Source organism: Lissotriton vulgaris, chromosome 7 (assembly GCF_964263255.1).
Source record: "Lissotriton vulgaris chromosome 7, aLisVul1.2, whole genome shotgun sequence".
NCBI classification, from domain to species: Eukaryota; Metazoa; Chordata; class Amphibia; order Caudata; family Salamandridae; genus Lissotriton; species Lissotriton vulgaris.
In genome coordinates, this window is record NC_141695.1 from 1518070369 (window position 1) to 1518086476 (window position 16108).

Genomic DNA, 16108 nt, shown 5'->3' on the forward strand with positions numbered 1-16108 from the left:
ATAAAAATCTACTTTTCCGTGATCTCCCCCACTGGCTGGGGTGACATGGTTCCGTCCGCTGTCCACTGCACTCATTGGGGTCTGTTGACATGGATATGTGTGAGGTCTGCATACTGAAGTCTGGCCAGCACAACAAGCCACTTGGCATTGTGTACATTCATATTCAAAGGTCACTTGCCTACTTCACACATGTCTGGTCCCCACCTCTTCCCACATCCTGCTATTGTGTGTCTGAGGTGACATGCCGTTGGTGGCTACACTAACTGGTGGCCCAGGTTCCAACAGTATGTTGTGCTGTTGTGTCTGGTGGGTGTGCAAGTTGTATGTGAGCTTGTGACGTGTGCATCCCCTGAGTTGTGAGTTACACGATTGTGGTGTTGAGGTGTGTGGTGTGTTCCTTTGGTATTGGTCAACGAGCTGTGCATTTTCATGTGTGCCATCCTGGTAGTGCAGGTTTAGGATGGACTGTTGCCAGGTCTAGGGCTCATGCACACTGCCTGTGGGGTTGGCAATGACATTTGCGGAGATTCTCCGGTAGTCCAATATTGCCTGGACATTGGTGGGATACGTGCGCTTTTGTTTATTGTGTGCAGTTTTACCAGGGGGCACAAGAAGGACATGTGTGCAGTCAATCGCCCCCTGACACATGCCGGAAGCCTGCTGTGGCGAAGAAGCCTAGCTTGGTCTCCGGCTGTTCAGCGCAGTATGTGGGAAGTATAGATAGTGGGGTACCAAGCTGATGGTCTCATCCATGACCGTTGTGAGGGACTTAGATAGGGCTGGCTGTGTGACTCCTCCGACTCATGCGGATGTTGGTTGGAGGGTACCAGAGGCTAACAGGGGAATCACGATCAGCAGCTTGGTCTGAGGCGGTATGTTGGTTGTCCGCTTTGTTGGTACCATCAGCCTGTGGGCTTTAGTGGTCAGGATGCAGAGGAGGGTTGGCCTTTTGAGCCTGTAGTGGGCACTGACATTCTCTGGTGTTGGGTCTGTGAGGTTGGTGCGTTTTCGAAGGATTGATGTCTTTGTCTGCGCTGCCTCTGTTTTGGTCCGGGGTGGGCGGTGGCGGTCTGGGGGTGGGGGGTTGTCCTGGGGCGGTGGCGGTGGGTGTTGTGGCCCTCATGTGTGTCCGACCTGCATGATCAGTGGCTTCATGGCATCGGTTGCACTTCAGGTGTGGCTCTGGGTTGGGCACCCTTTTGTGGTGCAGGCTGTATTCCAACTTTACACCAGGTCAGAGCAGGTGTTAGTTTCATACAGCTAACACGCCTTATCGCCTGTTTTGTGATCTTATCGCCGATCTGGCTGGTCGTTGAGAATGTTGCAGAGTGGTGCTGTTGCTGCTTTTTGCTCGGGAACGCCTACTTTGCATCTCATTAGCAACGTTTGCGGAGCTCATCTGTGGCGATGTTTTTGGCAGCTGCCATCACCGAAAAACTGGTGATATCGGCTGTTAGCACCAGCTTGTGAATGGGGCGGTAAACCTATCAAAACCTTTGCTGCAATAACATGCTGATAACTCAGCTATAGCTCCTTGAGAATATGCCCCAAGGTTTTTTGACATTTCTGCAGGGAAGTCTTTAAGCATAGGACTAGCACACTGCTATCCATGCAGAACTGTAAAATGACAAAAGCATTTTACCAATCCGGGCACAATATTCAGCTTTGAATTGGTAAAATACCAACTAAGCCAACCTGAAATGAATAAAAGCAACCCCTGACATGGGTTTCGCTCTCTTTAGAGCACTGTGAGAGGTATACCTTTGTCCAGACACAAGGAACCACCCTGTTTAGGTCAAAACAATACCCTTTCAGGCTTAGAGTGATGGATAAATTATGCAAAAAAAGTAGAGAACTCTGGGTAGTTCTCAAGTTTAGGTGGAAAGCAGCTCCTGTATAGAGCACCCTCAACACAAGCGACACTCTAGATATGCTCACCACAAAATGTCTGCTTTTCAATCAAAGTCTTTAAGCATAGGATTAGCACAGTGCCATTCATGCCGAGATAGAAAGGGACAAAGTATTTTGCCATTTCTGCAGCAAAGTCTTTAAGCATAGGACTAGCACAGTGTTATCCATGCCGAGCTGTAAAATGACAAAAGCCTTTTACCACTCCAGTTAGAGTATTACAGTTTTATATTGATAAAATACCAACCAAGCCAACCTGAAATGAATGTGTGTATATATATATCAATTGAGTTTTTAGATGTTCAAGTACAGGTAGCAGATAATAAATTAATCACTACCGCATACAGAAAGCCAACTGCAGGCAATGCGACCCTCCACGCGTCAAGTGCGCACCCTAAACACTTAATTGCCAGTATACCCTACGGGGAAGTATTGCGTTTAAAACGAATATGCAGTACCCCCGATGAATATGAAAAATGTAAAAGAGAGGTTGCGAGTCAGAGGGTATACAGAAGTATATGCTTAATAAGGCTACCATCAAGGCAGATGCAAAACCTCGAATACATATTTTACCACCAGATATTGAGGCGGAAAATGAAATTGTAATCAGTAAAGAGGCGCCAAGAGTAATCACTACGTTCAGCAGACAAGAAAGTAAAATAAGAGCAATATTGAACAGAAACTGGCCAATAGTTTTAACCGATAGCATTTTAAAAGAAGACCTTTCAGAAAAACTTCAGGTAACTTTTAGAAAATGCAAAAACATGGCCGCTTATGTGTCACAACCACGGGTAGCAGGGGCTCCTGCATCCATATGGTTGCCTACTAAACAAGGTTTCTTCAAATGTACAACCTGCCGGACATGTAATTTTGGTGTGAACACCACCAAATATAACACCCCTTTTAGTGATGGCGAACACAAGATTAAAGGCAATTATGATTGTCGTACAGAATTTGCTGTATATGTACTTGTATGTACATGTGGGCTCAGATATGTGGGCAGCACTATCAAACCAGTGCATGTAAGAATACTGCAGCATATACGAGCAATCATTAACAGTGATCCCACCTACCCAATAGCAAGGCATTTTAAAGCAATACATGACAAAAACGTTAATTGCTTAAATTATTTTGTCATTGATGCGGTACCGGAACTCAAAAGAGGTGGGGATAGGGAAAAGCTTTTAAGATAGCTGGAGACGAAATATATATTAAATTTGAATAGTAAGTCTCCAAATGGATTAAATAACACGGAAGGCATGCACACATTCCTATGAAAACGAAGAAGTACATAGTAGAATACGGCAACAATGAAATCAGATTTTTTATGCAAATGTAGAAGCCAATCTCTCATTCCTAAGAAATTTTTAAATACACACACATTTTATCCATTATTTTTATAAGCACAGAGCACTTTTTTGGACTAAATACAGATAACGTATGTGGTTTTGTGGTCCAGGCTTGGTCCCAGAATCATAGAAAGTTATAGAATATTGAGTATGCTATAATAATTTATTGGTGTTGAGAATAGTTGTCGATATGCAAATTTTTGCACATATAGGAGGACGTTCCTCTATGTACTGTATTTGCGTAACTTTGCACATTTTTGGTTTTAAAGCATTTTATGCTGTTATTCTTTAATAATTAGTTATTTTAGAATTTTAAAATGAACCAACGGGCAAGTTTACACAACAGTAGATTGATTGTTCAGAATTTAAAGCTGCTATATTTAATTTTCTAAAATGAAATGCATTTTAGATTGTTTTAAAATGTAAAAATATCATGAAATTGGATATGTTCATATTTATTGCTTATTTAATATTTATGGCATATATTTTGCACATTCATGAAATACGGCTTGTCGCAACAACAACTATAAACTGTCAATGCCATTGAAAAAATGAAAAAATAAATAAGAAAATTGGAACTTTGTAAAGCATACACAAGAAGAAGAAAAATGTATTATCCAAAATAGTATTTCTTCCCTTGTTATCACCACGTGGTGTAAATGGTTGCAAAAAATTAAGTATTTAGGGCCTCATTAGGATCGCGGACGGACTTGCGTCCGTCCGCGACCCCAGAGCAGGAGGGAACCTCCGCATGGCATGCGGAGTTCCCTCCTGTGCAATTAGGATGTGACCGCCACCCTGGCGGTCACATCCTCTATTTTTAACATTGCGGCGGGTGCGGCTTCAAGCAGTGCCTGCCGCTTTCTGCATGCAAATGCAGGGGGGTACCATAGGTACGGCGGTGGCTTCCGCCGGCCCCGAGGATGCGGAAAAACTGCAATCATAATGACCCCCTATATGTGGAAGGTTACTGCATGATCGCTATGTGATCAAGGTTACCTGATAACCGAAACGCGTCATGCCAGAGATGGTTCGTGAGAAGAGAGAATAAAACTTCCTGTTATATTTACTTGCTGCGTGGTGGCCCGTTATTCTGTGGGGTAAAGCACGCCATATACAGAATCTACTAGGATATATATAGATATATATATACATATATATATATATATATTCACTGAAAAAAAGATAGGTTTTAGGCCATATATAGTTAGGGATTAGCATTTACAAAACCTTAATTTACTCGCACAAAACCATAGAAATTCGCATATATAGTTAGATGCAATAACTATATATCGCGCACCCGCAATCCACTGCTGATGATGTTACATATTACATCATTCATGACATGGTCAGTGACATCACTGATGACATCACTGATGACATCATCCAGTGATTGTATGTTTCTGTAAAGTTAAAATATGTCTTACATATTGAAGAATGAGTGGATGTATAAGTGTCTGGATGAAGGATTTAGTAGGTGCATGACTGACTGTATGAGAGAGTGATTAAATGTGTCTCACTGAGTGCATGGGTTAGTGACTAACCTGTCTTAATTTGTGCATCATTATATCTGTTGTTCTGTAAACTGCTGCATGTGTTGATCAGTAGCTATATGAGTAACTATATGGGTTATTGATTGGTTGCCCAAATATTTGTATGGGAGAGTGAGTGTGTGTGTGGGGGTGGCTGGGAGGTATGTGACTCTGTGCATAGATGTGTGAGCAGTTGATTCACTAGATGTATGGGTTCAAAAGTGCATGTGGAAACAGCTGTATGGGCGGTTGACCGTCTGCATGAGTGTATTGGTGACTGATTGGATTTCTCAGTGCTACATGTCAAAGTAAGTACATATGTAAAACACAGTACATGTAAGAGTTGATATATCTATAAATAACTGTGCATAAGAGCCAGTGAATGTGTGAGTGGCTGTATGGATCATTGTGGACTTGTATCAGTGATTGTATAAGAGAGTAAATATGTGTTAGTATATGTTTGATTAAGTAAGGTGTGTATAACTGTATAGTTGAGGAAATGGAGGTGTGATTGATTCTTTGCAAGACTGACTAGGTGTGTGAGTAACTCCATGAATGAGTGACAGTCTGTGAGTGTCTGTTTACACTGATTGTATCTAAGGTTATATTAGAGTCTGAAGAGGTTCATCGTATTATCACATGAATGATATCATCAGTGATGTGATCAGTAATGTCAAATGAGATGTTATCAGTGATGTCATCAGTGATGTCATTTGAGATGTCATCAGTGATGTCATCAGTGATGTCATTTGAGATGTCATCAGTGATGTCATTTGAGATGTCATCAGTGATGTCATCAGTGATGTCACTGACCATGTCATGAATGATGCAATATGTGACATCATCAGCAGTGGATTGCGGGTGCGCGATATATAGTTATTGCATCTAACTATATATGCGAATTTCTATGGTTTTGTGCAAGTAAATTAAGATTTTGTAAATGCTAATCCCTAACTATATATGGCCTAAAACCTATGGTTTTTTCAGTGAATTTTCAAGGTTTTGTAAATGCTAATTCCTAACTATATATGGCCTAAAACCTATGGTTTTTCCAGTGAATTTCAATGGTTTTTTAATAGCAAATATCAAAAGCTGTCAAATGTCAAGTACGTGATAGGTAAAAACATTTTCGTGTTTATGCACGCTGATGTGCTTTGAACGCTGCCCCCCCCCTCTTTTCTCTTAGTAGTACTCTCTCTTTGCAGATAGTGAAGGGTAGTCAACGCAGGCCTTTGCCCCCGTTGTAATCCGTCGTGCCTGCTTGTCTCTCCATTTGATTGATTGTTATCCAAGCATTTACTGTTTTAGAATTGATTCTCTTTGGTTCATTCTCTATTTACAAACAAGCACAGAGTCGCAATACTCTGTTTAGTCTTTGCAGATAGTGAAAAATCGTGTAAAAAAACAAAAGTAATCGAGCAAAATCAGTAGGCCACTAATGGGATCTCTTTTTGACCTCGCTAAAATAGAAACATTAGGAACAACCCTTCATGAGAAATAAGAAACTAGTGAGATGAACTGAGCTCCACACCATGATGGCTGCAAGACAGCTCGGCTCCGCCACCCACCCCGCCCAAAATAACGATAAACTCTATGCAAATATTATAAATATATACAACACACTAGCAAAGTAACAGGGTAAAACATTTTATTAAATAACTATTTACATAACTATTTTATACTTTTTGTTGCCTGATCCGGCTAGCTCAATCGATCGAGCATGAAACTCATGCACTCTGATAGCAAGCGTTGCTGCTGATGCTATGCAGACAAAAACTGGTTTTCAGTTTGTACATTCTTCAAGATTTTTCCATCCAAGGCTGGTTAAGAGTTTGTAGAACGATGGCTTTAGATTTTCAACATACGGTGTGGTGGCGCGGACTGGGAGGGGGCGCTTGGCTCCTGCCCCCTCCCCAAGTCGTGTTGCCCTGGTGTGGCCTAAGATCGCCCCCGACATGGGTGGCCGGCTCCCGGGGTCCGGCGGAAGTTTTTGCCTTTTGATGACTCTTCCATTCAGGACCTTGTCCCACAATCCGTTTGACCTGAAGACACGCTGTAGTGGGGCGCCCCTTTACCGTTTCAGTTGCCATTCCGCCCGCTTTTGCTACACTGTGCCTCTTCCGCCATTCAGCTGTTTACCGCCCGCTCTTGCGACTACAGCGTCTCGCTCACCATGTAGTTGAGTTGCTCCCGCTCTTGCGATGCAGCGGTAGGCGGCTGCCACAGGACTCTCAAAATGGCGGCCGGCTCTTCAGATTTGGGCGTGGTCCACTAAAATGGCCCTGGGACACCTTGGAACTCGGACGCTTGTCTGCTAGGGCTTGGGCCCCATTCTCGAAAGCGTCCCCTCAGCCTTGAAGATTCTACAAAAGTCTTGGGGGCCCCCGACTCCCGCAGGCTTCTGGTGGGGAGCGGCTGCCATGATTGCTCGTGCAATGGCCACGACTGAGCTACGAGATGGTGGTGCTCTCAGGCTGACGCCAGCTTCAGTCTGAAACATCCAGAAACACAGTAGACTACCAATTCGATCAGTTCCGGTAGCGCCCCAACGTGACCCGGTAGAGAAGAACTTGCCCTCCCCTCTTTGACTGATGGTTCTTGTTGCCTGTCCCTTCTGTTGTCATTTAACAGAACTTTTTAGACTGCTGAAAGGGGTTGTGTTCCGACCGCTGGTTGGTGGAGACATTTTGACTATATTCTGGACCTACGTTGTCGCGTAATGCGTTATATGACACGCCGCGTTAGCGCACCCGGAAGTGCTCCGGTGCGCGAAGCGCAGCTTCCCGGAAGCGATCCGGGGCTCGGCGCGCAGCGCGTAACGTAAGCATAACAGGTCATGTGACTTGTTAATAAAACTTTTCATTGGTTCATTTTACTTTTGTTATTCTAATGATGAAAGGCTTGGTCATATGACCTAAAAATTACGCTTTTTATTGCTTTCGAACATTATTTTTTCTTAAACATATATGTTATAATGTTCTAGGCTAATGTACTTTCCCGGAAAATTTACAACTGTCCTGCAAGTAAAATATATTCCTTTTTCGAGAAAAAGGGCGTTTCTTCGTCCCATGACGGAGCCGTTGAGCAAAAGAGGCTCGGCCTGCTATCTTAGTCGCCGATACGCCTGAATATCAGATTCTTATCGATCACTTTATGTTGCAGGAGTAGAAAACACAACAGCCCTTGACCATTTATCTTTACTGCGTTCCTGCATATTATACCTTTTATCCGTCATGTAATTGGACTGCTTTATTTCACTTGCCTTTTACTGATTCAAAAACAGTGACTAAAATTAAAAACTTTACCAATGTAAATACTACTACCATGTTTTGTTTTAAAAACCTTTATTGTGAAAATGTCAGTATACAAATACGGGCCTATAACCACGTGGGCCGGCCACGGAGCAAACTGGAATCGTATAGGATGAGGAGACATTTACACTGTAGAGGAACGTAACGAGCGGGCCATTAGGTTGCAAGAACTAAGATGTCTAACAGTTGCGGAATCGGTGGACGTACATTTTGTAATTAAAATACGACAGGGCCACTTACAATAAAATTATCTAGATATACATTTGCGGACAAGTACCATGGGTGACGTTAATTCGAACTTTCAATAGTACAGTAATCAATAACACATCAGAACTTAATATCAATAGGGATGTCGAAATATTCAATCAATTCTCGTCCCCGCCCGCCATGTGCTTCAAAACTGCATACGTATCTCGTGATATCAAGGTTGTGCAACCAGTACACAACAAGGAGTTACGAGTCCCATTTATACCGGCGCCATTTTGGATGGAATAATCCTGAAGAATGTACAAACTGAAAACCTGTTTTTGTCTGTATAGCATCAGCAGCAACGCTTGAGTCAGCTTTGTGTGAAGCCGCCATTTTGATTCAATCAATAGCGTCCCCCTGCACACATTCAGGGACCTGGTCGTGTCTTCAGGTCAAACGGATTGTGGGACAAGATGCAGAAAGGAAAAGGAAAAAAGTTCCGCCGGACCCCGGGAGCCGGCCGCCTATGTCATGGGCGATCTTTGGCCACACCAGGGCAATAGTGAAGCTGCAGCAGGTGCAAATAAGCTTCAGACAGTGTTACAAGCGCTGCTCAGAACTCTCAACTATGACACCACCTCGGTGCCATCCGGATCTTGGCGCCTTGTGCTGGTTCCGGCCTATTCACACATCGGTCCGCTACTGACACCACCTCACAGGCCAACGGGGCACCCCACGCCGACTTTCGGCGTAGCATTGTAGGATGGCCACACCTTGCTGGACACCACCTCAGTGCCATCCAGATCTCGGCGCGTTGTGCTGCCTTCGGCCTACTGTAGCCGCAAGTGCGGACGCAACTCAGCTGGATAGCGAGTAAAACTCCAAGGGGCGCCCCACTGCAGCCGAGGAGCCTCCATCTTGGGGGCGACGCACAGCATCCCATTGCTTTCCAATGCAGTCAGATCCTCAAACAGCCCCCACTGACTGACGCGACCTCACAGGCCAACAGGGCGCCCCACGGCGAATTTCGGCGCAGCATTGTAGGATGGCCACACCAGTGCGGCAACTTGCTGGACACCACCTCGGTGCCATCCGGATCTTGACGCGTTGTGCTGCCTTCGGCCTATTCGCACATCGGTCCGCTACTGACGCCGCCTCACGTGCCAACGGATTTTCTACGCTTTTTATAGCCCTATGCCGCATAACAGGTCATGTGACTTGTTTATAAAACTTTTCATTGGTTCATTTTACTTTTGGTTTCCTAATGATGGAAGGCTTGATCATATGACCTAAAAATAACACTTTTCATTGGATTAAAACATTTTTTTTCCCAAACGATGAAAGCCCCACCTTGTTTCTGGATGTTTCAGACTGAAGCTGGCGTCAGCATGAAAGCACCACCATCTCGTGGCTCCGTCGTGGTCATTCCGCGAGCAATCATGGCAGCCGCTCCCCACCGGAAGCCTGCAGGAGTCGGGGGCCCCCAAGACTTTTGTAGAATCTTCAAGGCTCAGGGGACGCTTTCGAGAATGGGGTCCAAGACCGAGCAGACAAGCATCCGAGTTCCAAGGTGTCCCAGGGCCATTTTAGTGGACCAGGCCCAAAAAGAAAATAGCCTGCCGCCATTTTGAGAGTCCTGTAGCAGCCGCCTATCGCTGAACCGCAAGAGTGGGCGCAACTCAGCTGAATGGCGGATTTTGGCACATTGTACTAAAAGCGGGCGGAATGGCAACTGGGGAGGCCCGTTCACGCCGCCTCCCATGGGGCGCCCCACGCCGTTTTTCGGAGCAGCATTGTAGGATACCAAAACCAGTGCGGCAACTTAATGGACATCACCTGGGTGCCATCCACATCTCAGTGCGTTCTGCTGCCTTGGGACTATTCGCACAACAGACCGCTACTGACGAGGCCTCCCCCCACACCCCCCGGGACGCCCCACGCCACTTTTCGGAGCTGCATTGTAGGATACCAAAAACCAGTGCGGCACCCAGGTAACATCACCTGGGTGCCGTCCAGAACTCAGCACGTTGTGCTGCCTTGGGACTATTCGCACAAAAGACAGCTACTGACCATTGTTGCTTCTTTTTTCAAAAAAATGTTTAAATGTATTTACTGTTTTTGTTGCGTTGTATATATTTATAAGTTAATAAAGTTTTATAATCCTACTACTTTGTTGGAGTGCTATATATTTTTAATGTGACACATAATTGTAAAAACTTTGATGTACAAAGAGGCATCCCTGGAATCTTCTGCTTCAGGCTCGGACCCACACACCCTCACAGTGAGAATCCCCTCCCCAAGCACAATACAGGATGGTTATCAGATAGTAGGAACGCGTGTGGTGTGACGGATCTCATCGGGTGGGGGCCTTGATCTACTGTAACTCCTTTGAAGAGGGGTGATTCTTTACAGCTGGGGCCGTAAACTACATCTGCAGGGCTAGGTGATAGCCTGGGACCGGCCTGGACAATCGGACACAGAGGAAGAGGAGTGTCAGAGGGTGCGGTAGTGAATAGGGTGAAAGGGAGGTGTCGGGCGGGCACAGGGTGTGATTCACAGAGAAGAACAGCGCGGATGGGAGGAGGTTTCTGGCCCATGCATGAGAGAGAAAGCGGGGGTGACCAGTGCGTGGGGGAGATGCTTGCGAGGGTGGGGAGCCATGCTGAGGATCGGCGGCGTGCAGAGAGTGGGTCTGGTCATGGCATCTAAAATGGCTGCCATGCACGACAAAAGTGTGGCATTGCACAAAAGGCAAGATGGCGCAGACAATGTTTATCAATAAGGATTAATTTATAACAATTATTTTTAACAATATATTTACTCGCAGTGTCAAAATGGCGATCAACACTTCCTGATTTCCTTCGAATTGAACGTTAAAAGACGTCAGGCAGCAAAAAAAAAAAAAAAAACGCTCATGCGCAGCCGCTGGAAGACAAGTATCAACATATATGAGCCTCCTCAGCCACCCTCAGAAAACATAAGGGGTCAGGATACGTCTCCCGTACCCCCTTATACCCTGTAATTTAATTAAACCGAAACACAAAATGGCGAATTCCCGTTTCGCTACCAGTTTGCGGCCCGGTTCGCGAACCGGGAAGCGCTTCTACCGTGAAAAATCAATTTTTTTTATTTTCCCCACGGGACCCTTTAATAACCCCAACATCATTCCTAGGGGGTCAAGAGGAGTCTACCTTGCCCCCTTTCATTAAATTCCCCCTTCGTTTTTCTCCTCCTCTTGTCTCTCGATCCTACCGAGAGACAAGATGGCGGCCGCTCCGGACTGTTTAGAATGTTGACAGACACCGGAGAGCCAATCAGCTTCGCTTCGCAAAGCTCCGTTACGCGAAAAGTACGCGATCTGGAGCGCTATCCGGGACGCTGTCACAGATATATCTGTTTTTTTAAACGTTAATTTCTCAAAATCCACTGGAGCACATATATTGAGACCCAGCAAAGGCACATCGGGCTAACAGTCCCTACAATTTTGCCAAGTTTCGTGTAAATCCATTCAGCCGTTCGAGCTAAAAGTGAGGCCAAACGCCCTATGGAAATTAACATGGGAAAAACGCGTTTTGGGACCCCCCTCTTTTCTCGGCCCCCCCTTGACGAAACCCCCCCAAATTTTCAGGGGCTGCTCAGAAACAAAATGTGCCATTTTCCTGAAAATTTCTGCCGATTTGGTCCACAAACGCCAAAGTTATTAGACATAGAATTTTCAAAAGTTCCATAGAGAAAAAATCCTAACTATATATACCTACTGGCTATCGCCAGTAGGTACTATATATATATATATATATATATATATATATATATATATATATATATATATATATGCTAGCAGCCCGCCCCAGCGGTGCCTGGGGCAGAAGGGGGTTGGGGCGAGCATTTCAGGCTTGCGTGCACTCCAGTCCCGGCCCCCGCCCGCCACAACATTGTCTGTCGTCCCGGACAATGTCGTGGCGGGTGGGGTCCGAGGCGGGAGTGCACGCAAGCCTGAAATGCTGCGCCCAGACCCTGAGCCTTACCGCAGTTGTTCCGGGCCAACCTCCCGCACCGGCTCCCTCCCGTCCCGTATCCCAGAGCCTTACCTGAGCCGCCGCTCCTCCCCGAGCTTCTCACTTCACCGCCGCTCCTCCTCGTCATCACGTACGTTGCGGACAGCGCTACGTCGTGGCCGTCAGCGTCGTGGCCGGCGCTACTTTCAGGGCACTACTTTTTTTTTTAAGTTATATTTTTAAATTTACGTTTTTTTTTTCTTTTCTATAGCCTATGTCCATCTGCACACCCAGAGGATTACAACAATGTATTGGGTGTGTGGATTGGCGCTGTGGTTCCCGAGTTTACCTTGCCAAAAGGTTTGTGTTCTCTCTTTATAATAGTAGTATAGATATATATAATTTTTTTGGGGGGGAGTGGTATTCATGCAAAACTGAGTGTTCAGCATTCCATAAAATGACAGAGATACATTCTTAAATTAGCTCAATAAAATGTAATCTGTAAAATTATGGTCTTTCTGAGAATTTATGTTTTTAACATTGAATCAGGTGGTATTTTACATATAATGCCTTTACAGGACTAGTTGTCCATCGCTCTGCAACTTTTCATATCTGTTTCCACATTACAAGACATTTAGAGCAGCTCTGTTTTCCAGTCTGCTGTTGAAGTTTCAAAGTGTGAATTCTGACCTCAAATGGACACTTGCTACCCGTGCTAAAACCTAGACCTGTGTGTAATCTTCTGTAACTAAACAATCCCCACAATCCCAACACTCTGGGAGAAAACGTCCACTATGTCGGGCCATTATTTTACACTTTGGGAGTTTGTGTTTGAGAAAAAGCTTTTTAAAAAATGGACTGTGTTTCCTGTCAATGTGGGACATCTCTAAATCTGGGTAATGAAATAAAGTAGTCTCCATCTGGAAAACTCTAAATCCGGTTGTGAGGTTCTTCCACAAGACTGACAGTTATGATTACATTTAGAAAGGGTCATTAAGAGTCTTTGCCACCAATGCATCCAAAAGAACAAAGACACATTGAAAACATTCAGAGGTCTACTTAACAAGAGTTGCCTCCAGTTTACAGCTAGTTATAAATAAATAGGACTCACAAAGCTAGAAGACAACAGTGGCTGTGTCCTGATCATCTCCTACAACCCTGAAGCCAATGACATCCATTTTATTTGACTGAGTATGAATTACTTTAAAAAACATGACTCACCAGCACGTCTTCTTTTTTCCACAGCTCACGGATGACCTAGAAGCATTCTCTTTAGCCCTTAAACAGGTGAGTTAAGCTTATTCTTATTGGACAATCCCAGGAGCTGTGCCAGTTATGTTTGAGAAGAGTGTTGCAGATGTAGTCCTAGAAATGAACACCGAAAAAACACCAAAGCATACAAAAAGTGATGGCCAGAATGCTTGAATTAATCCCAGCCCCTGGTAATTACTCAGGGCCGCATCCTAATCCATGGTTATTTTGCACACCACACCATCTCGGTTTGGACCCAGCCGCAGGCAAATCTCGCCCCTGCTCCAAAGGGAACAGTGCTGCCCAGGCCAGGTCTTCCATTAACCCAAATACATGCAACTTGGTTTCGACCTGACTGGGACTCTACAGCAGGGTATATAGCTTGTTCTAGTGGCACAGTTTTCACAGGACCCATGTCTGGGCAGGGAGGGCCTGGCCTGACAATTCTGCCTAGACTGTTCCTATTGGAGTATGGTAAATAATGGTTTGCATTTGGCTGGGTCCAAACTGAGATGGCAATAGAAAATGGGTTGGAATGCAACCATCTGCAATTGCCAGTCTCTAATCCCTTTTATGATCTGCAACATGTGTTTCTAAGCAACCACTTATCCACGTGTTACAGTGTAGCAATGATTGCGATTGCAGTCTATAGTGCGGTAATTTAAAGAGTTGCACAGAGTGAAGAGATCACCTACTGGGTAAGTGCCACAACAATGATTGACCATTGAATTGGGGGCTTTTGATAGACTTCTTTATCCACAATCTCACAGATTTCAAGATAATTCTAGAGCAAATATGCAGCAGGGGCACATACTACTATCAGTATGCTTAGGTAATTGCTAATCTGGTAAACCGCACCTGAATGCAGATAAACCCTGTTTAGTTCCCCTTTCATTGATTTTATATGGGCTTAAGTGAGGTAGATTTAGTGAGCTGTGACTACTGTGGAAGAACTTTTGGCACAGAAAAAATATCAACCGATCAGCAGAAAACCGTATTTGTCCAATTTTGAACACAGAAAACGGGCACAACAGCAACTTTTACCCTATGAGACATTGTTAGGCCCATGATTTAGCTACACATTAAAAACAATTCTTGGGGAGAGAGAGAAGAGTGCCATATGATTGTAGATATGGCCCTCTCCTGCTCTCTCCATATCACACAACACAGCACAGCAACTTTGGGTGTTGCGCTGCATTGCCTGACACCTTTGTAAGCCTATTATAGAAACACAAGGGAGACCCATGGGTATCTAGTGACCAAGGGTAATTATTGCTTTACCGAACAAAGGTCCCTAAACAGAACACATGTCAACTGTTGTACTGGGAAAGCAACAATACCCAGATGAAATCCTCAATCAACAAGTTAAAAAACACAATAATTGATTCAACTAAAAATTGGTGGGTAAGTACCCACAAAGTGCATACAGCAAGCAACAAAAAAGTGATTCAGGCATTCGTATGTGACTTAAACTAATAGGTCACAAACAGTTGCCAGAGGATACGGTAGCAGTAAGGACAGGCAGGGGACAGCGTGCCCCGCAACCTGACAACTGAACGGCCTAGGAGCACAGATAGGCAAATGAAGAGTGAAATAATCCCTTTTCTAGAAGATAAAGCCCGGGTTTGCTTGTGAGCACTGCAAACTGCCTACAAAAAACAAGCGTGTGCGCCTCGCAAGTTTGACGAGGAGGGGAAGAGGCAGCAGGGGGAGGGGAGAGAGGAGGGGACCTGCGCCTGTTTCCCTTGCAGGAGCGAGCAGGACCCAACTGTTAATTACAACATATGGTCTCAAAGCTCGCTCCAGCAAGGAAATCGCCAAACGTGCACGCGTTGCAATTGAAAGCAATGCAACAGGTGCACGTTTTTGGGCTAAAAACTGAATCGATTCCTAAGGGTCTCCTTCTATGCAGCGCATGCGCGCTGCGTAGGCAAGACCTAAAAAGGAATGGGATAAAGGTAGGTGGCAGGACCTCAGAATGACATGTACTAATTATAACGCCCAAAGGTTTTGGACATTGGTGAAATGGGGCAGGGAGGGATCTCGACCTCAGCCGCAGAACCACGTAGCACAAGACCAATGGGTTAGCCATTTCGAATCATAAATGCTGCTGACCCTGCAGAGATTAGTGCTCCAACACGCCCTCACATTAATTATCCTAGTAAGCCTTTCACTGTAACCGACATTAAGGTAGCTCTTTGTGCAATCATGGAGGGCAGAGCGCCGGCGATAGACGGCCTTCCGGACGATATCTTTCTCCATGACAAGATAAAACGGAATTGGTACATTTTGCTACAAGCAAATGCCATTGCCCTTGGAGCACCTATACCTGATTCCTGGAAGGGGGCTGAGATTATTCCAGTGTGCAAAAAAGGTGACAAAACCCTTCCAGGAAATTATAGGCTATAAGCTTAATTGACTCCGTACAAAAATTGAATGCTCGATTGGTGCTAGAAAAGGTTCAAGAATGGATCAAGCACCAGGATAGTCTCACCCCCCTACAGGCGGGCTTTCGAGAGCATGTCAGCACAATAGACCAGGTCTTAGGCAAGGGCAGCATGTATGCTGCCTTT

The 16108-nt window shown here is 45.0% G+C and overlaps 1 protein-coding gene across 1 annotated transcript in view; it reads left to right on the top strand.

Moving 5' to 3' along the window:
* The window catches only part of LOC147705914 (uncharacterized), a 582839-nt gene that overhangs the window by 422473 nt on the left and 144258 nt on the right, over positions 1-16108 (top strand). The window contains exon 10 of the mRNA XM_086932385.1: positions 13530-13571. Within this exon, the coding sequence (XP_086788511.1) occupies positions 13530-13571 (42 nt within the window). The remainder of the gene's footprint in view (positions 1-13529; positions 13572-16108) is intronic.